Below are 24,560 nucleotides of genomic sequence, written 5' to 3'. Positions count from 1 at the left end.
ATCGACTGCAGTTTATCAGATGGCACAAGGCTTGGCACATATCAACAGGTCCCTTGGCAAACATTCATAAGCCCCCCCTTTTGGGCTGGGCAGCTCGGCCCGGCAAGGAGGATGGTAGATGGTATCATCAATTCGATATGGACAAGAAGATGATTGCCTTGGCACATGGGAGATGGGAAAGGCAAAGACAGAGAAAAAGTAATCAAGCGACAGGAAAAAAAAGAAAACACCGCGCCCCGCACTTCGTTTCCCCCCGAATATTCGCTCCGCCAATAACGTCACAGAAATTCATAGCATGAACGGTAGCTGATCGGCCTCTGGCCTGCCGGGTCAGACTTTAGTCCCGTCAGACGATGAGGTCAGAGCTGATATCGTGTCCAGCGCGATCCGTCGAATGGTAGGCTATGCTGCAGCTTAGATGCTGGGCGCAGTGGTGTTGCGGGTGTCGACTCCCAGGTACAGGAAGCCGCTGGGCAGACGGCTGAGGCCCGGGCGCTGCTGGGATGTGCTGGTCGTGGAGGACTGGCTGCTGGAGCGCTCACGGGTTTGGGAGGAGGTGGAGAGAGGGCCAGACTCGGTAGGGGCCAGGACGAGGAACTTTGCGGTGGGAGTGTAGGTGTACATGTTGATTGAGTTTGAGTGGACAAAAGGTCTTCACTTGAGGATAGAGGATAGAGGATAGATGATGGAGTATGGAGGATAGATAAAACGGTAGAGTCTCAGGTAGTCTCGGGGCGCTTCAGTTCAGAGGGGAGATTTTTCACAGCAGAAAGCTTGGGAAGAGAAAGATGGATTCGCATCTTGTCGGCTGAGCTCGGTCACCTTTATATAGGATGGGCGCGAGCAGCCAAGCCATTATCTGAGACGGAGAGAAGAGGGGTTGACCGGGAGCATGGATTAACCCGGAGCGATGTCGATCAAGAGAACTACCGCTTCTAGCCCACCTGCAGAAGCAGATAAGTGGAGGGACACGCCGAGAGTGCTCTGAGTGGCTTTCCCATTATTCCTCCTGCCCGACGGTGGACCGGGCTCGCTGTAATTCACATGCCGCGAAACGAGCTATCACAAAGGGAGGGGCTGAGAACGTCATCCATGCAAATCCCCCTTCCTTTGCATCTCTTGGCCGGGGCAATAGTCATACCCGAGCAGACTCTCGTCGAGGGCTCTGGTTGGGCGAGCCGGGGCTGGGGTCCCAGACACAAGCATCTGGACCGACACGATTCCGAACCCAGCCTCGGATGATCAGCAACCAAGAGCCGGCCAAGGCACTATTGAATGAGGGCGACGTCCCGTGACGCACTCTGGGGAACGTGGGCGGAGGCGAAGGGGTGAGAGGCGTACAGTCACCGAGTCACCCACGTCAGGAACAGATTAACCTTCCCAGCAATCGCATCATTGTTTGGGGTTGCCGCATTCTTCGGGCTGCCCACCTGACCCCAGTCGCTCCTATTCGCCGCTTGGCATTGGTAGTGGTATCATCTGGTATGTCGTGCCGAAGGTGATCTCCTTCTAGAACCGACCCCAGAACCGAACCCCAGGACCCTTGAAGGTAAGTCCAGAGTAGCCGACTAGATGCTGTCCCCAGGAATTGGCTTCCCCTTGCGTGGAAGAAGCCCAAGAACCCGCTAGAAACCGAAACCAGAGCATTGGCCTATCTGACCCGTGGGTGAATCGGCCATGGCCCGGACTTCACTTCTTCACGGACGGCATTCTGGGAAACCGCGACGGGCGGAGATTGTGGTTTTGGGGAGTCATTGGGTGCAGTCGGATAGGGGGACCGGAAGGGTGGTGGGACGGATCATTGATGGCTTCCAGTCTCACTCGCGAAATCGGCGAGGAGAGGGAGGAGAGGAGAAAAGCAGCAGACAGAAGACGACGAGGCCGAAGAGACCAAAACCGGCGAGGCGGCTCAACCAGCGCCCCGGTCACGTGGCCGGGCTGACCTGCAAGTAAGTAAAAACTAAAAAAAAAAACAACCTCCTTCAAAACTCCTGGGATCCAAGCCCATCCAGGCACCGGACCAGGCACAGGCACCACCGGCACCGCCAGAACTCATCACGTCTGCCCCGTCTGCCCCATCACTGGCCCGTTCATGTCCGGGAGCCAACGGCGGCTACCAGAAGGCCGTGCCCGCTGGGGGAAACCGGTCGAACGTCGCCGTTTTAGCGCCCCGGGGCCCTGCGCCGTATCGCCTGGAAGTAGCGCGGACACTCGGCGGCTGAATGAACAATGAAGTGGACGGCACTGAAACATGCAGAGGCCCGGGATCGCAGGCCACTGTCTCCCTCCACCGCGTGGGCAGCGCCGCAGTTGCTCGCCATGGTGGTCTCTGTCTCACGCTCAGCCTGACCTGACACTTTCCATTCAGCCTAGCTGACGGTTTGTGATCTTGAAAGAAATCGATAGGCGGGCGCTGTCTGGCACTGCCGAACCACTAAAATTAGCCTTGACTATAGCGAAACTGCCTCGATATCACACCAACACCGCAGCGGTTGCCGTCGCTTGGGAGTCGCATATCGCCTGCCCACCCCACTCTAGCGATATACCCAACAGTTAAACCACACCCCGCGGGCTTAGATCAATCAGGAAAGTGCTAAACTCCGTCCAGGCTTTGCGGGTGTCTGATATCACCAACTGCGTCTAGCTCGTGGGTTTCAAACATTGGCCGCTGGGGAGCCATGACCCAAGGTTCCTGTGACGGCACTGCAGTTCTTGCAGGTTCATCTCTTTAGCTTCCGCAGCTCGGGTCCGGCCTCCTCTGACACACCTTGTTGATCCCAGTGACCCGCCATCTGTTGATGTTGATGTGGGACAGGAAGTATGCCCAGTCACTGCGGCAACCCCTGACAGGAGCAGGTGGCTCATCGATCCACTAATCCTGCGCCGCCTTCTAGCCAAACAGCGCCAGGTGCCGGACGGTCAGACCAGCTGGGTTGGGGGGGGGGGGGGGGGGGGTCCCGGAACTCTGATATCGGAGCGACGATATTGGACTGGTTGGTGATGCCAACCCTGCCCCCCACCCTTCAAGGCGGGCTCGCGGACACATGATGGCGAGGACATAGTCGCCGGTCTGTGTCTCTTGATGCGAGGAGATGGCCTCTGCGGCGTGACGTTCGTCAGATGGACGGTACCGAACGCTGTCGGGGGCTGCGGCATGACCCTCAGTACTTGAACCAGTTGTTGGTCGTACGCGGGAACTGATTTGATAATCGGATTGTTGGGACTTCGCGTGCATATGTGACCGGCCTTGCCCCCCCGCAGGAAAGGCGTAGATGTGAAGATGATGTCAACCTTTCCATGATGCAGGCTGCGGAAGTTTAATGGATCCCAGGACCAGGGTTCATATCGACTTCGGCCGATGTATGCATGCATGACCGTGCGAGTCACATCCCGTCCATTTGCTTCACTGGGAAATATGCCTCTCCAGGCTCACTTCCACGCGAATGGGCGGTTGGTTATACCCATCGACTGGAGGGAGCAGGGCCATTGGGAAGCCGTGAGCGCCGCGATGCATACTGAGTCATTTGTTGGATATTTATTTAGTTTTTTTTTTTTTTTTGCTACACGTCGATTCGAGTGTGATGTATATCGAATCACCAACGCTGGCCCGGACGCAACGGCTCATATTGGTCCGTGTCGAGGGAGGGCTGCACCACCCCAATGCGGAACCGCGAGAAAGAAGGGGGAAAACAAGGGAAGGGGAGCGAAAAAGACATGCATGCGTAGTTAGTTACAACTTACCCGTTCCTTGGACTAACCTTCTTCCTACTCTTCTTTTACCTCATTCCAAGGAAGGGGTTTGTCTGATTGGATCCTTTTTCTTGTCTCTCTTCTTTAAATTTTAATTTCGAATATCTTTTTTATTGTTGCATTTTTTTTAATTGTTGCCCGGGTTGAGTCACAGCTGCTTTTCCATTTGTTGCTGCTGCGTAGAAGGCGTTGTTGCGGCACAGTCAACCGCAGTCATTCTTTATCACTTGGGATGGGAGGGTTGGAGGACCACCAGACCGTGGAAAGATTTCTTATTTAAGGCCCTTCACAACCCGTCGAACAAGTCTCAATCCATCAGCAGCAACAACAACGACAACAACAATTCCCTTCTCAGCATCCTACTCCAAACAAAGTTTCTCTTCCGCGCCCTGCTCTACTCTCAAGTCTAGATCGTCTGCAATTTCTTGACTACTCTCGACGTTCTTCCTACAAGTCTCGAATCCAAATTCCACGCTCAAATCCACCTACATTCTACCCGTCCAGCAATTCAATCCCCCCACCATGTGCTCCCAGTACTACCTCAGGTTCGACTGCAAATGCGTGGTCCTCCACAACGGCGTCGTCGCCTGCTCCAAGAAAGGGACCCCCGACTGCCATGGAGTGAAGGACGAGGTCCGCGACCAGAAGGGCTACAACTGCCCTAAGCACGGTGGCTAGATGGGACTCCTCCGAAGAGGGAAGGGGCCACAGCCCAGTGCCCACAAGGTGTGAGTGCCAGTGCCGAAGATCCACTTGCGCAGCCCCAGATCATCCGCGAAGGAACTCGAACTAACTACATATGTCCAGGTGCGAGGCGCAACGGGGTTGAGATCTGGTCTATCGGTCCTGGGCCCTTGTCTCGAAGCGCGCGTATCCCAGCCGCCGAAACGAGGGATGCAAGTCATACATCCGGAGACTGAAGTTTAGATCTGCACTTACCTTTCGGTTGCTTTGTGGCTCCTTTGCTAGGGATCAAGAGGGGGATGGAGATGAAGAGGAAGATGAAGATGAAGAGGAAGAGGAAGAGAGGAAGAGGGGAAGAGAAAGAAGAGGCGAAGTTCTGTCCCAACACAGATCTCGCAAAGAAAAGCAAAAAAAAAAAAAAAAAAAAAAGCCTCCACGGATAAAATACGAAAAAAAAAGACGACCGAACGATTGTATGAACGAGGAAGAAGAGACGGACAACGACGATGTGAGAGGATTTTTAGCTGGCCAGCGACCTGTCACACCATCATCCATCCATCTTTATATCACCAGACTTTCTTATTTTTAGGTTTTTTTCTTATTTATTTTTGTTATAAAGTTTTGTTTTCCATTCCCTCTGTGTTTATCTGTTTCCAGAACATCTGTTATGTTACCCCATCTGCATATGCATTGTTCTGCGCTCTTTGAGTTGACTACTACTACTACCCTACTATTTCGCTGTTTTTCGTTCATGCTTCCCGTTTCCTTTTCCTTCCCACCACCACCGCCCACCTCGTGTCCTGTCCAAGTCGGAGGAGGGGCCTCGGGGAGTGGGGAGATGGAGGAACGCGGGCACTTGCAAAACCAGTCTTCTTAAACTTCTCGGTGGCATCTGTCTTCTCTATTTGTTACAACGCCTTTTGGAATTACTTACTTTGACATTGTGGGGATCTGTACACCCCCACACGTGATCGATTGCCTTCTTTTGCTGGCTTGTTGTACAAGTGGTTGATTCATCGTCTTTCTTATTACTATTTGATCTTAATTTGTTAGCATATCAATGCGACGCTCATTCTATCTGCTCATTTTGCCAAGTAGTCTTGGGAGGGGGAGGGGGTGTTTTCCCGTGCTATGATGTAGTTGTTGTGTTGAGCAAGCACATGTAGATCTTAAGATTTGTCAGATGACAAGATGACAGATGACAGATACTGGCTAGTTAGTTACTACATTACTACACTGAGTGAATAGACGGTCACCTCATCTATCTAATTCTATCCCATTGTACTCGATTACGGTGGAGGGGCCAATCCGGAGAATCCAAAATCATATGGTTCCCACTTCCTCATCCCAATTCATACCTCAGAAGCGACCTCCCCCAAAATAAACAAACACTGCCATCCCCTCTAGACTCTACAGATTCCTTCTCGGAAATATAAACGGTGAGCCCCAAGCCCCACCACTATCTAGTGTTAGTGTCTTGGTCTACCTCTTGGGAGGGGGCAAAAGTAACAAGTAACAAGTAACAAGCGACAAGCGACAAAGTGACAAGTGACAAGTGGTCAACCAGCCAACTAGCTCAATCAAGGACCCATCGGGGAGGGGGGAGGGGAGGGGCATCGAACCATGGTTCACTGGGCTTAGGGTGTGACAAATGTTCTTCCTAAGGGCCTCCTTCCCTGGTGCCCTCTGACTTGCTTTTGCCGCGCATGATAGTACTACTACTACTACTACTACTACTACTACTACTACTACTACTACGGGCGAAACCGTGTTCGGGTCCGAGATGCTTGCTTTGTCATGTGAAGTTGGGGCACCGTGATGATGATGATGATGAGGTGGATATAGGTAGGTGGCAAGCTACCTATAGACAGGTGTTTCGTCACACGGGGATACGTAACTACTAGAGAGGTAGGTAGGTAGGTAGGTAGGTAGGTAGGTAGTTTTGGGGATTGCATGAGAGTAAGTACTACTAGCTAGGTTAGTAGTATGTAGGCACGTAGGCAGGAAGACAGACAGGGAACGAACATTTTCCGGACCTCGAAGGAGATGGTGTTAACAAGCTTGCTGTGCCGCAATGTTGTCCTCCCCTCCCCTCTCCCTCCCCCCCTCCCCTCGCATCTCCCTCCCTCGCCGCCGCCGCCGCCGCAGCGTGAAAAAAAAAAAAAAAAGAAAAATAAAATTCCCCATTGGAGGAAACACAGAACATCTACTTTGCCATCATCCATTCTCTCCCAATCGATCCCGCCAAATCTCTACAAGAAAAGCCTAAACCAATCGAACCATAGAAAAATAATAATAATAATAATAATAATATTATAATACTATCCCCGAAAAACACCCTAGCATGATCTAGCAACGGTGCATCAGACGGGGCTGCATTAGCACCGCATACGGCTCTCATCACCTGATGTGGAACGGGCAAATCAGATCCAGAAACCGGGGCACAGACGCGACTTGGTGCCGGTGGCAATGGATGCTGACTGGTGCCAGCGAGACGAGACGAGACTGACGGAGCCGACGGATGGGGGAGCTCCGCGCGTATATCGGGGAGGTGAGAGCAGCGGGGAGGGTAGGTGGTAATGGGTAATGGTTAGTTAGGTAGTTGGAAAGCGCTAGGTTAGGACAGAGTTGAATTACTGGGAGGGGGAAGAGGGTCCGTAGTGGCCCGATGATCGTGGGTGGCTGTCTCTCTCTTTCTCCTTCTCTCTCTCTCTCTGTGTGTGTGCGCGATTGTTTCTCTTTGCCGAAGCTGGAGAAAGAAAAGTGTTGAGCGAAATGTACTGAACACGAGTCTGTAGAGAGAGAGATGTGCACAATTCGAAGAAGCAGCATAACGGAACGCAACGTGGCGTGGCGTGCTCCTCAGCGCCCAAAGGTTGTTATCGGCCACTCAATCTTAGCCAGAGGACGCGGAGATCCGGCGCTCAGGTCGGGAAATAAACAGGTTGTTGGAGCTGAGCTGAGCAGGTTAGGCTTCAACCCAGGCAGATAACCGGGGGTAAAAGTTTAAAAAAGTTACGGGGACGGGGCGATTGGAAAGGAAAACCGAGTTTCATCTGGATCTTTGCTCGTCCCTTGTGTGAAAAGGCGAATGTATGGCTCAGTGAGTAGACCAATTGCAGTTGCTGCTGGAGGTGCCAGTGTTGGGTCCCAGACAGTGCGTTGTGCTCTGAATGGATGGCTGGCTGGCCACGGTATTGTACGGCGTGGAGGCGCCGCAGCAGGTCTGAGCAGCGCAGCCAGCCCCTCCCCTAGTAGTATACACCACACCGGCTTGGGTAGGGTGCTCAGGCAGCGCCGCAGAGCTGGACGGTGCCATCGCCCTTAGACTGATAATAGGCGGGAGGGACCTGACCTGGGGAACCAGAATGCTGGGACAGTAAACCTAAAGCAGTATAAGTACCGTATGCACAGACAGCACGAACCAGGAGAGATTATCAGGGGGCGAATACAGGGCCCTGGGGAAATCTGAATCCATCTTCGGTCCCTGTGCTGCTCCATAGGGAACCCTTCGACGGCGAACGATGCCATTACTGCTGCGTCGCATTGTTGTTGGAGGGTAGTCTGGGCCCACGTGACCGGCGTTCGTTGCGAGAACCGCCGAAGCGCGACTGAAACAAGCGCGACGCCGGCGTTCCTCCGCTGTGTGGGTCGGTGGTCAGTAGTGGTCGTCGGTGTATGATTGACGAGTATTGTATGGGCTGTTGCGACTTGCGACTTGGCATCTCGCAGGAGATCCAGGTGAACAGCGAACCCAGTGAGAAAAAGAAGGGGGGGAAAAGATGAGGACGCAGGTCCCCCCAAATATCAGCAAGGCGGAATGAGTGTCCAGCAAGGAGGCAGGCACCTTATCTATCAACCCCAGTTTCAGAAAACACCCCTATCTGGTCTCAAAACTGGCCGAACCGAACAATTTGTCAGGAGAGAGGGATATTGCAGGCTTGCAGCTGGCTACCTAAACTAGCGGTGGTGGGGGCTGTTGGCTGACTGGTCCTGATGAGTTTAGGCGTTCTGATGGTGAAGAGATGCCAATTTCTCAGGTGATCTACTTTCCGAGAGTAAGCGGCGATGAAGATTTGGTGATTAGGTTCGTCATTGTCAGATGTTCTATTTTTGCTGAAGAATGGCTTGATCCAGCGGGGTGGGGGATGTGCTGTCGCAGAAGGGACGGTGGTTGCTTTGGGTGGTTGTGTTGTTTGTCGCTCTTCCCCTGGTTAAGGACATGAGTCGACGAAAGAAGGATGTGGTAAGAGAAGGCACTGCGCGAGTATGCTTTTTGTCTAGGATCTTTTTACGAGTAGACATCATGGCCCAGATAGCGGTTGCCGACATGCCGCTGTGTGAGTATGACCAGCAGAGATATGTGGCTGATCTATGACAGGCCTTACTGCACGCCCATGGCTGGCTTGACAAGTAAACAATAGTGTATCTTAGCTGCATTGTAATGATAACCCACACAATCCTCAGTTTTGGAGATAACTCCTCGCCCAGGAATACACCACCACACATCACACCTTCATGCATACAGAAACAGGCAAAATCCAGGCTTTCCGACCACCAAATGATGATGTCCGCAACTTAATCCCCGGCCTGACGAAGACCATGATCCTGAAATGACAGGGAGAAGCACAGCTCCGCTAAGTCGTCCTAAATAATTGAACCCCGAAAGCAAGTCCAATTTTAACTCTCCGTTGTCCGAGCCGATCACAGGTTGTACCTCTCGCGGCAGCGACAGTCGCGACGTAAGGCTGTTTACATATCCTTCTTGGGGGTATCGCTCTTCGTGCCGGAGACCTCGTCGCCCAGTCTGTGGTATTCCCGGGTAAGGCCCTCGCACTGCTTCTTCAGGTTCTCGATGTCGCGGTCCTTGGCTTCCAGCTCCTGCTTCAGACGGCCAATCTCACCGGCATCACCGGCCTGCGCGAGACGAACAGAGTCCTTGCCGCCAGCCTTCTTGTCACCCTCGATGAGCTTAACCTTCTCCTCAAGACGGAGGACCTCGAGGATCATGGAGTAGGTGCGGTTGAGGATGAGAGATAGGAAGAGGGTGAATCCACACAGGTACATGTTGCGCTGCGAGTAGAACTTCCGGGCTTGGACCTCCATGCGATCAGCACCGAGGGCGGCCGCACTGTTGAGTGCAAGAAGTGTGAGTACCAAGACTGTAGTATCGAAAAGCAAATGGGTTAACATCACGAAATCACATACCCAATGGGTCCTCCCTCCTTGCCAAAGGCAGCCAGCTCCAGCTGCACACGGTACACGCGGTTGACGCTATCAATGAAAAGGATAAGGATAAAGATAAAAGTGATCTAAAGCCTTGTGAGTGACGCAAATACGATGGGTATTGCTTGACCGCGTACCTTCAGCCCATATTGCAGTTTAGCGACTATCGGGCTCTCCGAGATGAAGGTGAAGAGCTTCCTCTTCACGACGAAGGGAAGAGGAACGATGAGGCCCATGAAGACCGCCATCTCGAACACCAAGAGGCAAAAGACCTAGGACCATCCTTGTAAGCACATCTGACATGTCACTGTGCCTGGTTGCGGGGGCTGCGAGGGTCGGGTCAGGGGTTGCAGGCGGCAACATATCCCTAACCTCAAATCAACACGGAGCGATGGCACTCACAAGGCTGTAGTAGAGAGTCATTGTGCTGGATCTGAGGTCTCAGTTCGACTTTCTAGCGAGTTGTTCTGGATTGTAAGTTGTGGCTTGCAGCCCAACTGTGGTTGAGGGGGTGTTTTGGAAGATAAACAAGAGTAAACAGTGTCACGCAGCGCGGACTGAAGTCGTGGAAATCCAGACGTTGGGTGAAGCGAGCTGAATTGAATGAGAAGAGCACTCCTGTTGATGCCCTGGATAGAACAGTATCAGGGACGAGCAGGATGTGTACGGCAGGTTCAGGAGATGAGGTGGTCTTTTTGCAGTTTCTGGTGAGAGGAAGACGTCATCACCGCCCGGAGCTGGTTTCTGCACGTGACCATCTCGGCCGCGGCAGAGCGGCCATCTACGTCATTGCCCGAGGATCTACGGACGGAGAATAGGGAGTATAGGATTGAAGAATTGTGATTCTAACTGTCGTTTGTACATCATGTCTATGCATTATACTCGATCTACACTGTCCACATTTAACCCTCCGCCTCGTCATAAGAGTTCGACTTGTGTTTCGGCTCGAACTTGAAGTCCTTGTGGGCCGGTCCGAGGAACATCTCCCTGTGAGTTGCGTTAGAAATCATGCAAAATTATCTCCTGGCAAATAAGTACTTACGTGATCTTGAGCCAATCTCTGTAGTTGTCACTGGCCAGCAATGTCTCGAGCTCATTCCGACCTCGGAAAGCCGGAGGTCTGTCGTTGATGTGTGGTGGAAGATACTCGAGCAGACCAAGGGGAACGTAGCGTCGAGCGAAACTCAGCCATTCCATCACGAAACGTCTGGTCGTACCGATACCGTGTTCGTCCGATCCCCATGTCTCCAAGCCATACTTGGTGAACTTCTCAACCAGCGCCAAGCGCTCCGTGGCAGACTTGTCCAGGTACTGTCCGGCCTGGATCTCCTCGAAGAGCCAAGGCTTGATCAGAGCTCCTCGTCCCAGCATAACAGTATCAACCCCGGAGTTGTTGATATGCTCATCATAGTCGACGTGAGAGTAGCAATCGCCGTTTCCAAGGAAGTACACCTTTCCGCCATTGGGCTGCGTCCGAGCGTCCGGCTCCCGGATCGTATCAGTCACCTCATCGGTCTTCTCAGTCAGTCGCTTGATGAGAGCAGCACACTCGGAGATATACTCCCAGTTCGCTGACTTGGTGTACCGCTGCTGTCTACTGCGGCCGTGGAGGGTGATAGCGGCGGCACCAGCGGCACCATCATGATGAACCAGACTGGTTTCATAGCCGCCAAGGAGCAAACGTTCGGTCAGCTTGAAAGCATTCGGGTTGTTGTCCCTGGTTCCCATACGGATCTTGACAGTAATAGGGATAAGCTCGGAGACCGTGTTCATGCCGCGAATGATTTTCTCAAGCTTGGACGGGTGATCAAGGAGGGCAGAGCCAGCGCCTTCCCGATAGACGAGATCAATCGGGCAACCACAGTTCAGGTCGATCACGCGCAAGTTCGGAGTCATTGACGCCAATGCCTCGGTGGCCTTGAACGCCTGCCAGGGCTTGTTTGCCGCGATCTGAGCGCCAAACTTGAAGTCCTTAGAGTTATCGTAGCCCTGCACAACGTTCGCTCCCGGCATGAGCGAGGGAGGAAGCATTTCCGACTCGTGCGCCCTCATCAAGGCCCACTCGGACTTGTTTCCTTGGATCAACGGCATACTCATGGCCATCTCCGAGTAGGTGAACTGTGCGCCGAGCTCCACGCAGAGTCTCCGGAAGGGCATGTTTCCTTGTGTTGTGAGAGGCGCCAGCGCGGGCGTCTCAGGCCCAAAGTACAGGCGTCGCTTCTCCGACGCCATGAACGGCGGTTCGACATAGCTAGCCCGGTTATCTTCCTTGTCCTCCTTGCTCTCGCCATCTTTGTTCTCAGCACCTTCATTTCCACCCCGGTTCCGCTTGTGGAGATCCTTCTCCATGATCCGAGATGTATCCTCCAGCCATGCACTATACGGGCCAGCTCTGACGAAGTCCTTCTTCCTCCGCGCCAAGGCATACTTGTCTTCCTGGGAGGCAACGTTCACGCAACCTTCCTCCGTAGCGAAGGGAACGAGTCGCTGGACCTTCTTCTTGCGCTCTTCATCCTCAAGCAGAACCAACTCCTTCCTCCCATCCTCCGTCTCCCGCTCCTCCATGTGTGAGCCGACGAATCGACATTTCCAGCCCGCAAAACATTTGCCGTTTGCATCCCAGACGGGGCACACTCCATCGAAAGTCTTGAGATCCTCTCGCTTGTGTTCCTTCAAGTAGGTCCGCAGGTCGTGCTCGAACCGACACTTCTCAGCAAAGTCGCACGTGCCGGGGGAGAACTCGGGCCTGAAGTTGACGCTCGAGCACAGTCCCTTCGCATCCTCGGATCGTCCAAACGTGCGGTTCTTATTTTGCCCGGTCTTCTTTTTCTTGTTGTTGAACTTGCCTTTCTGATCATCGGCGCGGCCATCGTGATGCGCAGCCTCAGCGGCATCATCCAGATTCTCTCTTGGGGCGGGTTGGGCATTCGAGGGTTGGTAGAGGAGGAACCTGGAGCACCAGTCAGTCAGAAAGAGCCGGCGCAAGTAGTCCTCCCCGGACAGGTACATACTCAGGCTTGATGGGAGCGACGCCCTTCAGGCGCGGATCAGTAGTCTGCGCATTTGCGCCCGCAGCATCATCGAGTCTGGCCCTCTTGGAGGGTGGCCCCTGGTCAGCAGCCGAATCGCGGTCATTCTGCGTCGGCGCATTGGCGTCTAGATTCGGCACATGTTCCTGGGCGGGAGTCGGCTCCATTGTCAACGATCGGATTTTCAATTCGTCGAGAAAAACCGCTCTCTATTCACAAGAAGAGCTGACAGAAGTGAGGGATGGATTAAAAAACGCGAGTCTGATCCAGGCCCTGTCCGATTCAAGGTTCTGCGAAATCTCCGCATCGACTAATGCGGGCAAAAATTTCGACCCTCACAGCCCAGCGGGGGAGGGCCGTTTGCATGGTTTGCATTACATTACAGTATGACTGGTGGCGCTGTTTCCGGTGTGGCGGGAAGAAGGCGGTCAGCAGCCGAAGTGGCGGTGCAGCCTGGGGCAATTAGTAGTTACCTGTAGTCTTCCGACTTCCGAGCCCCCGACCTTCCGGGCTCTTGAGTTGCTGGAGCATTATTACGCCGGCGGCGGCATACGCGGTAAAACGGAAGCGGTGTCTGCCGGTCGACGCCTTACCGGGGTTTTCACATTACTATCTTACTAGCGTAATATTACACGAGCCCCACCGCAGATTTGAACCTAAGGCTCGCATTTGCTGGGTTTCTAGAAGAACTTAAACGACGGTTGATGGGGTAGTTTAATAAGGCAAAGCCATCTGTCGTTGACTCGTTACCGAAGGCTGTCTCGCCTCGGTCTCCATCGGGCTTTTCGATCAACGTCTGCTTCCCGTCCTCTCCACCCAGCGCGCGCGTAATCTATCCTGTGATTGCAGCTGGTTCTGACGACAACTGTGGGAGGTACATACGTATACCTGACAACATTCCGAGTCGACGTCAAATCTACCACCACTACGTACTTATGTGCGAATGATCGACTGGCTATGAGAAGATCCAGCATCTACCTAGGTAAGTTGAAAACCACCACGTTTGCTGCGCTTCAACTCAGCAAGAAAGTCAATTGCATCTTGGCAGACTGGTCACAAGATATCAGTCAGAGTACGCGTTTGCGTCGGCTGTTTCAAGCGATGTGAAGATCTCCTAGTTCTGCAATGTAGCCACCCTTATTTGGTACCTTTGCTTACTCCCCTAGTACCTGCTGATCTGATATGTCCACATGAGGATTACCCCCCATGCATGTTACATGTACATCGACGTCGATTGTAGCGCAAAGTATGTATGCATCAAGTACGGAGAACTCCGGAATGCACCTGGTATAGGATGGATGTATGTATGTCCCACGGTAGATCATCCGATAGATGGGTTCCATGGCCGTCGAGGACGATCCTAGACACGGAGTATCTACTCCGTATCTAGTGTCTGTTTCGATGGGATGTGCCTACGGTAGGATGATGCAGCAGGATGGAGTGCATGAGGCAGGTACACAATACAGATAGTATACAGTAGACTAGGTACCACAGCGGCTCACGATAGGGCAGAGGGATCCACCTGGAGGAGCAAAAAGCACATGTGGCATCCCAAGAACCGCGGACGTGGGAAAACGTAAGGGTGGCGATTCGGTTCTATAATTATCCTGTTGTATTTGAGCCATCATCGTACGCAGCTTCAAGCACTACCGGTTTGCACGGTGCGTAAATACGAACGCTGCCTTGATGCTGCCATTCGATAGCCTTCATATGCTGTACCTATGTACCCTATGGGCAAGCTGTGCGAATACATGCAGGATAGATCATGTACGGGATTCATCACTTGTGATGTAGATATCTGCACTCCAGGATACCGGGTACCTGTCTTTGTACTTTCCACTGTAAGTATGAACATGGAGTACCGTAGTTTTGCGTATGTAACGTACGTTTATTGGGGACAATGCAGCTGGGTGTGCATGAGATACCATTTCCGTGTAGATGCCAACATGGCCTTTCATAGATAGATAGTTTATGGAGTAGTATCTATCTAGTTGATAATCATTCTTCAGGATTATTGTACGGAGTCCGGGTGTGGATACGGACGCCTCACGAATTCGGCAAAAAGCAGCCGAGGCCTCGAGACATGGATGAAACGAAATACTACTGTATACGGAGTCGTGGACCAACAAAACCAAAACATCACTCCCGCTTCGAGGCAGTATACACAGATGAGACCCTATGCCTTCCAGACTAGGACAGATACTCACTTATAGTATCTACCCCAGCAGAGGGAGCAATAATTGGGTGCCGAGTCCTCCGTAACAGTACATGGCGGTGATAAGCGCTATCTCCAAAAGGAAGGTCACTCGACCGAGTTACTATTAGATACAATGCGGTGAAAGACTCAAGGTTACCGCTAACCATTAGAAATGCTTCTGCGATGCTTCTAGTGTTGAAGCCAAGACCGAGCATATCCCCTAGACTGATCGCATGATTGAGGATGCCTGAGAGTTCATCTCCCCCAACTTTCGCGACGATCGGCGCCCGGAGAAAAGGGGGCTGATTCCAATCCCAAGATCCCCCAGCCAATACCAGGCGATCCGGCTCATCACCGGATCATGTTAAATGGGATACGGTGTGTACTCGGTCGTCTTCATACTGCTAGACCAGCTTAGCGCTTGAGTTGGTGTTTGCGCGCCGACACACCGTCCTCCGTACTTTGTCCGACAAGTATGCTGTACAGACCGCCCATTTGTGCTGGCTGGGCTGCAAGTGAGGCCGTCCCCGTACTGTTGATGTCATTGATATATGGCCAATGCTGAACCAGGACGATAAGAGGCCGTGCTTCATGCTTATCGTCCCATCGGCGTTAGGTCCGGGCATCCTAGATATACTAGATAGATCGAGGCTTACGGGGGTGAGAAAAGCATGGACGGCCGGGTTTGGCAAGTCCGATGCGAACGATAAGAGGATGGCCACTAAAACAGACCGCTCAAGTAGATAGCGCCCATAGGATGCTGTAACCTTGTAGCCCCTGATTCCCAACAGGCGCGGCACCTGCAAGCATCGCACATGCCCCGGGGTATGTTGCTGACTCCCAGGAGTTCCCGAGACCTGAAGATGGAGGTTCAACTGCTGGACGCTGAATTTCGGGATCTGTGGGGTTGTTTTGGATGCCTTTTCCAGAATCTCTGATGTGGCATGACAAGTATGGAATGGAGACCCTTTTGACACCGCCGGAGCCACTACTGCCAGCCTCCAGCAGACTTACCGGCTAGCAACAGCCCATGGGTGGTGCTAGCACACGCCGAACCCCAACCAGGACGGGGTGCGCATGTGAACCATGGGTGGCCTGCTCCTGGGGGGTTGGACGAGACCTGCTGTTAAGCCTCCGAAGGACATCCAGACGTCGTACAGGGGGGCTATTTCTGGAGAGAGATAGAGTCATCCCAGACTTGGGACGCGAAGGGACCCGAATTTGGGAAGAGACGGGCGCATACATACATAGTAGTGTATCTATCTAGTTCATACATCAACATGACCTAAAACGTGGGATGGACGTTGCAAGGACAACATTATTATTCTGGACCAGAGCCGTAAGGAAGGTAAATCTTACATACGACCGGGTTCTGCGCGGGGACCCTCTCTTGGTAATACAAAAACCATACGGTATATATATTATGTACGTACGATACGGACAGGAGAAAGGGACGCCCCTCTGGATCTCCTCCTACTGCAGCAGCTCCCCTAAACCATCATCATCGACTTTTCGAAGAAGCGCTAGTGGGCTGACTAGACTGCAAGCGGTGTCAAGTTCATTGCTAGCCACCTAACTAATGGTCCCACCGGCTAAATATCGCAGGGAACCAGAAGCTGAGCTGACCACTGGGACCAGAGGGACCAGCGGGCGAAACGCCCATGGATCTCCTGGGACGGAGTACCCTCATACGTAATGAGAAGGCGAGATGGGATTCGTTCGTTGGGCAGATGCTGGGCAGCTCGTCCGGGCTTTTGACTGGCGGCCCCAGCCACTCCATCCTGACTAATGGGTCTTCCCTCCATCCATCCTTGCCTGTTTCAGACAAGTACAGTACGGACTTAGTCCGGGACGTACCGTTTCTACTAATCATGTAGCGGCGGAGCGGAGGAGGAGTCATAGGTAGTGTGAAGTATGAATGATGAATCATTCGAATGTCGTAATATTACGGTCATGTTATGACCCATCCGGTTGCCCCCCCGTATTACCACTGCTGCTCCTGCTTGAAACCCTTCCCTGCCGCCGCCAGTTGCTACTCGGCTTCTCTGGACATCGTTGCTGTCGGTGAACTGCACCGACGTCCCTCGTGTCCTTCCCCTCCCCCATCCACGTACAACATCTCCATCTTCCATCTCCCATCTTTCATCTCCATTCTATCTCCATCTCCTCTTCTTTCCATCCTCACCATCCCTCATTGTGTTTACGTGGGGCCTGCCCGCTCTAGGTAGCCTGATTTAATCGGCAGTATCGTTAATTAATTACGTCCCGCCACTTTTCCCGAATCCGTCGCTGTTCCGCAGCCAAAGCGGGACAACATCCGAGGGTGGTGGACACTCCTTGTGTGATTCCGCCCAAAACCGCCATCGTCGAATTGCTCCTTCATGCTCCGGTCGTCAGAAGCGACGCATAGTCCTCCTCCTCCCTCTCTTCACTACTCGCCCTCCGTTGGGGACCTCGATTGCGCCTCTACTAGGGACTCGACCCCCGTTACCACTCCCCTCGGGTTTGGCGTACCTTCGCGCAGACCGGATAGGGAAAAGCTCTCGGATTTGTCGTGGACTCGAAATCCATTCGACATCGGCGACACGCCTTCACCGTACTTTGACAGTCGGCATCTACACCCTCATTTCGACCCGGACCACGACTTCCCTCTCTTTCCCCCCTCACCTCTCCCGACCAGCAAGATGGCCGGAGCCGCTCCCATTGACATTGCCACCCGCCAGAGTTCCGTCTCCCCGCCCGGCCAGCAGGCGTCAAATTTGACGTCTGCTCTGCAGAGAGCTGGAAATGGAGACAGGACTGGCAGCATATCTCACGCGAACGGGATCGGGCTCAATGTATTCAAGGCCCCCCCTCCTCGCAAGGACTCCATCGGTGCAGCCTCTGCACAATGGGGAAACGGGACGAAACCCATCTCAGTCTCTGGATCTAACCGGGATAACACCCGCCGCGAATCTTTGGCGGGAAGCTTGGTTGGTGGAATGAGCTGGGGTGGTGTGTCTGTTGGCAGTTGGATCCGTGATGAGTAGGTGCACCCCACCCCTGCATGCGCGAGATGCAAAGTTGGGGCTCTGAGAAACTGACGCTGAGCGATCTAGTATCATTATGACCGGCACCTCTCCCTTTACTTCTTTGCAATCACCCTCCTTCCACTCTTCCTCATATCTGCCCAAGCTAGAAGCGAACTTCATGCGCGACTTCTCTTGCTGCGGGGTGACCCTCCCTACGCTCCACGACCTGCTACAGCACTACGAAGAAGCTCACGCTACCAAGTCCCCTCAACAAGGGCACCGTCCCAGTCAAGGCGACGCGAGGGCAGCTATGGCGGCTGTGGCGATGGCGCAGCAACAGGGCCAGCAGAATCACAACCAGGGCCGCGGGTTGCAGCCGGATAGGACTATAGACATGCAGCGCAAATTGAACCACAACCAGCACACCCGCACCACTCAGATATGGATACTATCGATGATATGGAGCTCGATGATACAATCGGTGATCACGATGCCGCCACCTCCCAGCTGTTTGCCCCCCCGTCACGGGATGGAAGCCAAGGAGGGTTTGGCAACGCTAACCCGAGGGTTCCACACCTGAACCTGTCAATGCTCCCAGCACATCAGGGGTTCAATACTTCTCAGCCCGGAACTCCGGTTGCCTCTGGGCGCCCTCTCTCTCTGCAGAACAACCCTACCGTTTCATCCGTCAACACACCCACTCTGATGGCGAACCCTCTGCAGACCTCACAATTCAGAACTACGCCCGATTCCTCTGCGCCGGGAACTCCGGCGGAGATGGATGAAAGCATGGTAGGTGGCTTTGGCGATCTATCTATGCAGAACCCAATGATGCAGGGCCAGTCGCAGTTTGGCAGGTTCACCGGAAACAACGACATGGTAGATCTGTGTATCGACGAGCCAGCCAAGCGATTGTTCAGTCCCACTGGCGGGATCCATACCCCCAATGCCCACTTCAAGCTCAGCGGAGCACAGTATGGTCCTAACAGTGAGATTGCTCGACGGATCCGAGAGCAACAGCTGTTGGCAGGTGTCCCTGACACCACTGCACTCCTTCCCAACGAAGAGCCAAAGCCTTTCCGGTGCCCCGTCATTGGCTGCGAGAAGGCGTACAAGAACCAGAACGGTCTGAAATACCACAAAGCTGTAAGTTTCAATCTGGATAAACACAATCAACGGTTTCTGACTCCTTTTGTAGCATGGACACAACAACCAGCAGCTTCACGATAACGCAGATGGCACCTTTTCAATTGTTAACCCCGAGACCTCGACGCCATACCCCGGAACGCTTGGCATGGAGAAAGAGAAGCCGTACCGCTGTGAGGTTTGTGGCAAGCGTTACAAGAACTTGAACGGTCTCAAGTATCACAAGTCGCACTCGCCGCCGTGCAACCCCGACTTCCAGCTCGCTACAGGTCGGAACATGGCCTTTGGTGGCGGAGTCATGCAGGGACAGAATATCAACGTTGCTGGGGCTGGCCTACCTGGCATCGGCGAAGAGGGTCTTCTATAGGGAGCCTTCCCTCCCGAAAGAATTGCTACTCATTCTCATGCATCATCTTACCCCCCAATAATTCGACGCGATGATTTTTGACGGCCTTGTCGCGCGAAATACGATTTAATGATAGGTTAGGTGGCTTGGAGTTAATGGTATGAACGTCATGTCAATCGCAGTTTGGGACGACTGTGCTTTGGTCTGGTAATAGATCAGTCCTTTTTAAGACTTTGAAGATCTCCAACGACTCATTAGCCGGTTAAGATGTCGGTACGAATTTTCCGGGTTTCGCTGCTTGCTCTCGGCCTCTTATTTTGCTTGACGGTCTTGCGATGTTCTGTTTGGGTCAGAACAGAGCTTTCCATCGTTTCCGAGTCTTTTTCTTGGTACATTCCCCAGGCCGATCAGTTACGGACCAGACAACAACATGGGATCTGGAGACAAGATCATGACTGGGTGGTTTTGGATTGAAACTGCAACATGGACACTTTGGTTCTTACTGGATATGCGATGATGGAGCACCTCATCCTATCTCGATGATTCTCTTTTTTTTTTTTTTTTTTTGATACACGAGCTTTCACTTTCGATCCGGGCGTTACCTAGGAGAAAAGGGAAGACAAGAAAAAAAAAGGAAAACTGGTGGCGCTCCGGCGTCTGTTCTGTAGATAGTGTTTTCAGACCGGCTTCTGGCCTTTTATTTTTACAATGCCTTGCTTTTTTTTCTCCTTCCGTTCTTGCGTTTCTTTTCTTTTTTTGCTTGGGGTGTTGTTGGAGAACATGGGACTGTCTGACTTTCTTTTTGAATGTTAAATTTGCTGGCCTTCTTCTTTTCTTTTCCTTACTTTTCTTGCTGATAGAGTTTTGTTACTCTTGAGATTCCCGTTTGCTTTCTTTTTCTGATCCTAAAGGTTTTTTGCGTTAAGAGAAAAGGAAGGGGGTTTAAAAAAGTCTGAACATGATCTCTACTATCTTATTTCATCTAGCTGAATATTTCCCTATCTATTTATCTATCTTTCTTGCTCTATCTCGCTTGTGCTGCTGCTGCTTGCGGCTTGCTGCTTGCTACTTTGGTTGAGAAAGTGTTTTTGTATAGCTTATGTTGTTTATGTAGTAGTAAGATTTCGCTGATAGGTTTGCTAGTAGATATATCGAGTAACTAAGTATGATGTATGATGCTACTATCTATTCCTTTTGGGACTTTCTAGAAAATTTTTATCTCTGGTCTTAGTAGTTTCATTTGCCAGAGTAGGCTCTAAACCAGCAAGCAAGCCTATTGATTAATTGCATTTTCTATCTGAGGTAATTTTCTCGATGCGTGTTGAACTTGATAGAATGTCCGTAGAATGAGTCACTTCGATTGGTCTACAAACTCCTGAGTTTCTGGGTAGTAGCTGACCTCGACTCCGTCTGAGTGGCCTTACTTATAAAATCAAGAAAGCCTGCAGTACTCCGTAACCACCATTTGTATCTATCTCAACTCCAAATTAACGGAAGTAATCAAAACAACCAATGGAGAGAGGAACTTTATAGAATACACAACAGACACATTTCTTTCCTAGCTCGCTTACCTTAAGCCCTTCTTGTTTAATTATTATTATGGATACTACTTTTGGTTTGTAAAAAAAAAAAGAAACTGTTTCATTGGAATATGTCACCTTATTCTAGTACAGCTGTTAACTGAAAAAAGAAATTGAACCGCCCCGTCCATTCCACCAGCATAAGCGCCACATACATCCAATGTGTGAAAGGCGAAAGAGTAGTATGAGAAATTTGATCAAGCATGTGAAAATGGAGAAAAATAAAAAAAAGAAAGAAAAGGGAAAAGACAAACAACAATCCCGGTGGGGGGGGTTACTTCGTGAAAGGGAAAAAGGGAAAAAGGGAGAAAAAAAAATCAAATATCGTCATTGAGGCAAATTTCCGCTTGCACCGACCGACCATCCAGACGTATGTTGTGTGTGTAAAGAAATCAGATATTGTGGGGTTTCTTTTCTTCTTCTTCGTTGCTCGTAGAATTCTGAGGCAGATCTGGGAGGTTTTACAGGTTGGAAGTAGATAAAGACCAGATAAGAAACATGTGGTAGATTGGAGAATGAAATGGGAAGAAATGGGAAGAGGGGGATTCAAAGCTCGAGTTTGAGTTGAGCGGTTCTTTGACGTTCCGTCTACCACTCAAATTCTCCTTGACCTTTGTGAAAGACGTATCTAATATCATGGTTAGCGGGACTGAAGTCGGCCCAGGAGGATATATGTACTCACTCTTTGCCTCCAGTAGTCAGAATGCCGTCCTTGAGTGTGCACTTCCACTTGTTTTTGACGCGCTGCACCTTGTCATAGGTACAAAGCATGACTTGGCCTACGGCGTCCTCGGCGTCATGGTCCTCGGCGACAAGGTCATCCGGGTCGTCAAGGTCAGAGTTAATAGCGTCCTCGTCATCCTCGTCATTTTCATCATCGCCTCCCGGGCCATCGAATTGAGCACCAGGGATTTTGGGAGGCTGTGCCGGATTTGGTTCTTCCTGGGTGGCCAGGAGCCCACGTGTCGAAGCCTTGGGTGGGTTCTGCTCGCTCAGGGGCAGCATAAGACCACCTCCCTCGAGCTGGCGCATACGTTGCTGCAGGTGTTCGCGAAGAATGCGGTCGCCTTCTCCACCCTGGCGTTCAGCAGCCTCCCGTCTTCGTGCAACCTCTGCCTTCCATGCAGACAGTGCGTCATCGCCGGCACCATCAGTTTGAGCGTTCCCTACAGGGGGCTGGGACACAGGCGGGTAGCCGGGTTCTTGCTTGATCTGGGGAGCCTGGCCATTTGGAACATTCTGCATATTTGGGGGACGTTGCTGGCCCGGCACTCCCATACCTTGTGACTGCGCCTGCAGCTGGCTGACCGAGCTGGCGGCAGCAGCGCCGTATCGCTGACGAAGCATATGGGCAGCACGTTCCTGGGCCGACTGGCTGTTCGGGGCATTGGGCATCATCATATTGTTCATGGGGATCATTCCAGGCTGGCCAGGTTCAACCTTAATGTGCTGCGGCGGCTGACCCATGGCACCGGGAGCGGCTCCGATAGGAGCAGGAGTTTGCAGCGGGGGTCCTGGACCAGGGACGGACTGCGGGAGGGGTTGTTGTTGGGGAGGGGGAGGAGGGACATGTTGATGTTGAATCTGAGGGGGAGGACCAGGCCGAGGAGCATTGGAAGGTACGGTTGCTGTAGGAGGGAGGATGCTTTGAGTCTGGGGAGGAGCGGGCTGCGGTGGGGGAGGGTCCCAAGGGAAGTGAGCGACGCCCACGGAGGAGAGCTTTTTCTGCCAACTCTGCAGGTGAAAAGATTAGCATAGTGTCATCGGCCCAACGTGCAAATAAAATAACAAAAGTGAGTTAATTCATGGGTTCCAAAGGGAGCATGTCGAAGGGAGGGGGAAAGGTGAAACGGGCAGCGAATGACGATGTTGGGACGGCTTGGCGGGCCGACTAGGGCGGGTAAAAGCGGCGCGGTATAAAAAGAGACTCAAAAGCCAGCGACTCCCCCAGAGGCCGCCGCCTCCCGCACCTCTCGGACCCCGCTTGGGGCATCCTCCCCTGGGGGTTCCCCCAACTCCCACCCTTTCGGCCCACGAACGATCTCTCACGATGAAGAAAAAAAGTGTTGCTTACGTTCCGCAGGTCTATCAGTGTCTGCTGGTCCACTCCACTCTCTTCAAAGTCCACCTGGGAGCCATCACAAACCTCCTGGATGACTCGATCGAACACCGTGCCCTAGATGACCTGGTATGAGCAACGTTCTCACGGATAGTCTGACAGGACTGGGATCAGGGGAGCTTTGGAGGTCGTATAAAGTCACAGTCCTGGCTCACATGCCCCCAATTTCGGGACGGCAGGGAGGGTTGTTGATTAAATAACACTTACCACCTGCTGGTTTGACATGATCGCCGAGTCGAGACCTCAGAGAAGGCCCTCGTCGAATCAGGTAAAGGAGAATTGGAACCGAAGGAGGGCGGGATAGATTTTCTGTTCTCTAAAAGAAAGAAAATGAAAAGAAAGCACGGGGGCCTATCAAGAGTCGCGATCACAACGTGGGCAAGGAACCTGGCTTATCACGGGTGAAGCTTCGCCGTCGCCGCGGTCGCTTGCCACGGGCGAATGCGACAGTCGGGTCTCCGCAGCCACTACTTCCGACCGCCCCTAGACCGGTGCGGCTTCTGTAGATGGACTTCCTTATTGAAAGGATCAAATATGAGAGATTTCCGAGCGTACCGAGCTGTAGAACGCGTGAAGAATCCGAGAGGGTGGGATAAGACAAGGCAGGCGTGCCGGAGGGATGTGGTTGAGGTGAAAGTCGCAGTCCCCGGGCGAAATCCGCCTTCCTCCCGCCTGCTGAGTCACGCCCCGCTAGTCCCGTCTGGGATTTCCGGGGGATCTGCTCTCTTGCTCTCGCCACTCCACATCGCCCTGGCCTAGATCCTCTCGGGGGATCAGAGCCATCTGAAATCTAGTGGCATCTTGCCCACATATATGTCGTGTGGCACTGGTGCTATCCCAAGTCGACTGCCTACCATTTGCTTCTGCCCTTCTGCATGTCTCATAGCAACCACTCTATTTTACTAGAGAGAGACAGCTAAGCACACCAATGACCTGTTTCTTTTGAGTGTCCTTAGAGCGGCTCTTACTTTGGTCTCAGACATAATGTTTTCTCCTAGTCAGGTGATTTGATATTCTAACATGGTCTCTACCAGGGCGTCAATTGGGAAGTCTCCCCGAGGCATAACACGCAGGCTCGATAGGCGTCGCAACCCTGCCAGGAGCTTTTAAATAAGACGCAGATGTCAGATAAGGGGGAATGTTTGCATCTTTATTAGAAAAAGAATGAGATTGCAGATATAACCAAATTCAGGCGAGTTCGGGTGGTATAGTAACTCTGTTGCCCTCTACCGCGGGTTTTTGGCACCACTAACCAACTAACCAGTAGAGGATACGACGCTAACGTTTGACTCGCAGCAATCTAGGCCTCGATGTGCCCACAACGAGATACTGACCATGAAGTACATTCAGTCGATCGACACCACAAAGTTGACAAATTACAAAGGACACTGCAGTCCTCGGAAATGAGAAGAGGATCCTGCCCAAAATCCAGCTTGTAATGTATGCCTTGGATATATGGTGATTGGAGCAGA

At 52.3% G+C, this 24,560-nt stretch overlaps 7 protein-coding genes across 7 annotated transcripts; 2 read left to right on the top strand and 5 right to left on the bottom strand.

Annotated features, from left to right (window-relative positions):
• Window positions 1-414: 414 nt before the first annotated feature.
• On the bottom strand, window positions 415-624 carry BO70DRAFT_281423 (uncharacterized protein; the record flags this gene model as incomplete). Its single annotated transcript, XM_025539012.1, has 1 exon — window positions 415-624. The coding sequence occupies one exon, from the start codon at window positions 622-624 to the stop codon at window positions 415-417; it is 210 nt and encodes a 69-aa protein (XP_025403767.1).
• A 2,334-nt stretch (window positions 625-2,958) lies between these two features.
• On the top strand, window positions 2,959-4,862 carry BO70DRAFT_424799 (uncharacterized protein). Its single transcript, XM_025547627.1, has 2 exons — window positions 2,959-3,496; window positions 4,255-4,862. Exons 1-2 carry the CDS (start codon window positions 3,359-3,361, stop codon window positions 4,426-4,428), a joined length of 312 nt encoding a protein of 103 aa, XP_025403766.1. The 5' UTR covers window positions 2,959-3,358; the 3' UTR covers window positions 4,429-4,862.
• On the bottom strand, window positions 4,576-5,077 carry BO70DRAFT_875 (uncharacterized protein). The gene has a single exon (XM_025548805.1). The coding sequence runs from the start codon at window positions 4,987-4,989 to the stop codon at window positions 4,723-4,725; it is 267 nt and encodes an 88-aa protein (XP_025403765.1). The 5' UTR covers window positions 4,990-5,077; the 3' UTR covers window positions 4,576-4,722.
• Window positions 5,078-8,727: 3,650 nt separating this feature from the next.
• Window positions 8,728-10,346, bottom strand: BO70DRAFT_305133 (putative BAP31 domain protein). The gene is made up of 4 exons (XM_025540001.1): window positions 10,063-10,346; window positions 9,798-9,932; window positions 9,643-9,746; window positions 8,728-9,565 (listed from the first exon to the last, which is right to left on the bottom strand). The coding sequence occupies exons 1-4, from the start codon at window positions 10,081-10,083 to the stop codon at window positions 9,187-9,189; spliced, it is 639 nt and encodes a 212-aa protein (XP_025403764.1). The 5' UTR covers window positions 10,084-10,346; the 3' UTR covers window positions 8,728-9,186.
• A 165-nt stretch (window positions 10,347-10,511) lies between these two features.
• On the bottom strand, window positions 10,512-12,959 carry dus3 (tRNA dihydrouridine synthase DUS3). Its single transcript, XM_025547626.1, has 3 exons — window positions 12,672-12,959; window positions 10,703-12,610; window positions 10,512-10,647 (listed from the first exon to the last, which is right to left on the bottom strand). Exons 1-3 carry the CDS (start codon window positions 12,854-12,856, stop codon window positions 10,563-10,565), a joined length of 2,178 nt encoding a protein of 725 aa, XP_025403763.1. The 5' UTR covers window positions 12,857-12,959; the 3' UTR covers window positions 10,512-10,562.
• Window positions 12,960-17,267: 4,308 nt separating this feature from the next.
• Window positions 17,268-19,410, top strand: BO70DRAFT_348473 (zinc-coordinating transcription factor SFP1; the record flags this gene model as incomplete). The annotated part of the gene is made up of 4 exons (XM_025541610.1): window positions 17,268-17,911; window positions 17,985-18,184; window positions 18,319-19,043; window positions 19,096-19,410. The coding sequence occupies 4 exons, from the start codon at window positions 17,268-17,270 to the stop codon at window positions 19,408-19,410; spliced, it is 1,884 nt and encodes a 627-aa protein (XP_025403762.1).
• A 2,020-nt stretch (window positions 19,411-21,430) lies between these two features.
• On the bottom strand, window positions 21,431-23,421 carry BO70DRAFT_576 (transcription initiation factor IIA large subunit). Its single transcript, XM_025548552.1, has 4 exons — window positions 23,296-23,421; window positions 23,044-23,145; window positions 21,652-22,703; window positions 21,431-21,597 (listed from the first exon to the last, which is right to left on the bottom strand). Exons 1-4 carry the CDS (start codon window positions 23,311-23,313, stop codon window positions 21,558-21,560), a joined length of 1,212 nt encoding a protein of 403 aa, XP_025403761.1. The 5' UTR covers window positions 23,314-23,421; the 3' UTR covers window positions 21,431-21,557.
• Window positions 23,422-24,560: the final 1,139 nt, after the last annotated feature.

The sequence above is a fragment of the Aspergillus heteromorphus genome, assembly GCF_003184545.1.
Source record: "Aspergillus heteromorphus CBS 117.55 chromosome Unknown BO70scaffold_1, whole genome shotgun sequence".
NCBI lineage: Eukaryota > Fungi > Ascomycota > Eurotiomycetes > Eurotiales > Aspergillaceae > Aspergillus > Aspergillus heteromorphus.
This window is presented reverse-complemented; position numbering and strand designations above follow the sequence as displayed.

Coding starts and splice junctions, on each gene's coding strand:
- BO70DRAFT_875 (XM_025548805.1), bottom strand. CDS start 4,989: ATGGATGATGGTGTGACAGGTCGCTGGCCAGCTAAAAATCCTCTCACA.
- dus3 (XM_025547626.1), bottom strand. CDS start 12,856: ATGGAGCCGACTCCCGCCCAGGAACATGTGCCGAATCTAGACGCCAAT. Junction 12,611..12,671: donor GTCGCTCCCATCAAGCCTGA/GTATGTACCTGT, acceptor CTGGTGCTCCAG/GTTCCTCCTCTACCAACCCT. Junction 10,648..10,702: donor AGAGATTGGCTCAAGATCAC/GTAAGTACTTAT, acceptor CGCAACTCACAG/GGAGATGTTCCTCGGACCGG.
- BO70DRAFT_424799 (XM_025547627.1), top strand. CDS start 3,359: ATGTATGCATGCATGACCGTGCGAGTCACATCCCGTCCATTTGCTTCA. Junction 3,497..4,254: donor AGCAGGGCCATTGGGAAGCC/GTGAGCGCCGCG, acceptor CTACCCGTCCAG/CAATTCAATCCCCCCACCAT.
- BO70DRAFT_576 (XM_025548552.1), bottom strand. Junction 22,704..23,043: donor CACTGATAGACCTGCGGAAC/GTAAGCAACACT, acceptor TTTCACCTGCAG/AGTTGGCAGAAAAAGCTCTC. Junction 21,598..21,651: donor CTGACTACTGGAGGCAAAGA/GTGAGTACATAT, acceptor CCATGATATTAG/ATACGTCTTTCACAAAGGTC.
- BO70DRAFT_305133 (XM_025540001.1), bottom strand. CDS start 10,083: ATGACTCTCTACTACAGCCTT. Junction 9,933..10,062: donor TGACTCTCTACTACAGCCTT/GTGAGTGCCATC, acceptor GGATGGTCCTAG/GTCTTTTGCCTCTTGGTGTT. Junction 9,566..9,642: donor AAGGAGGGAGGACCCATTGG/GTATGTGATTTC, acceptor TGCACTCAACAG/TGCGGCCGCCCTCGGTGCTG.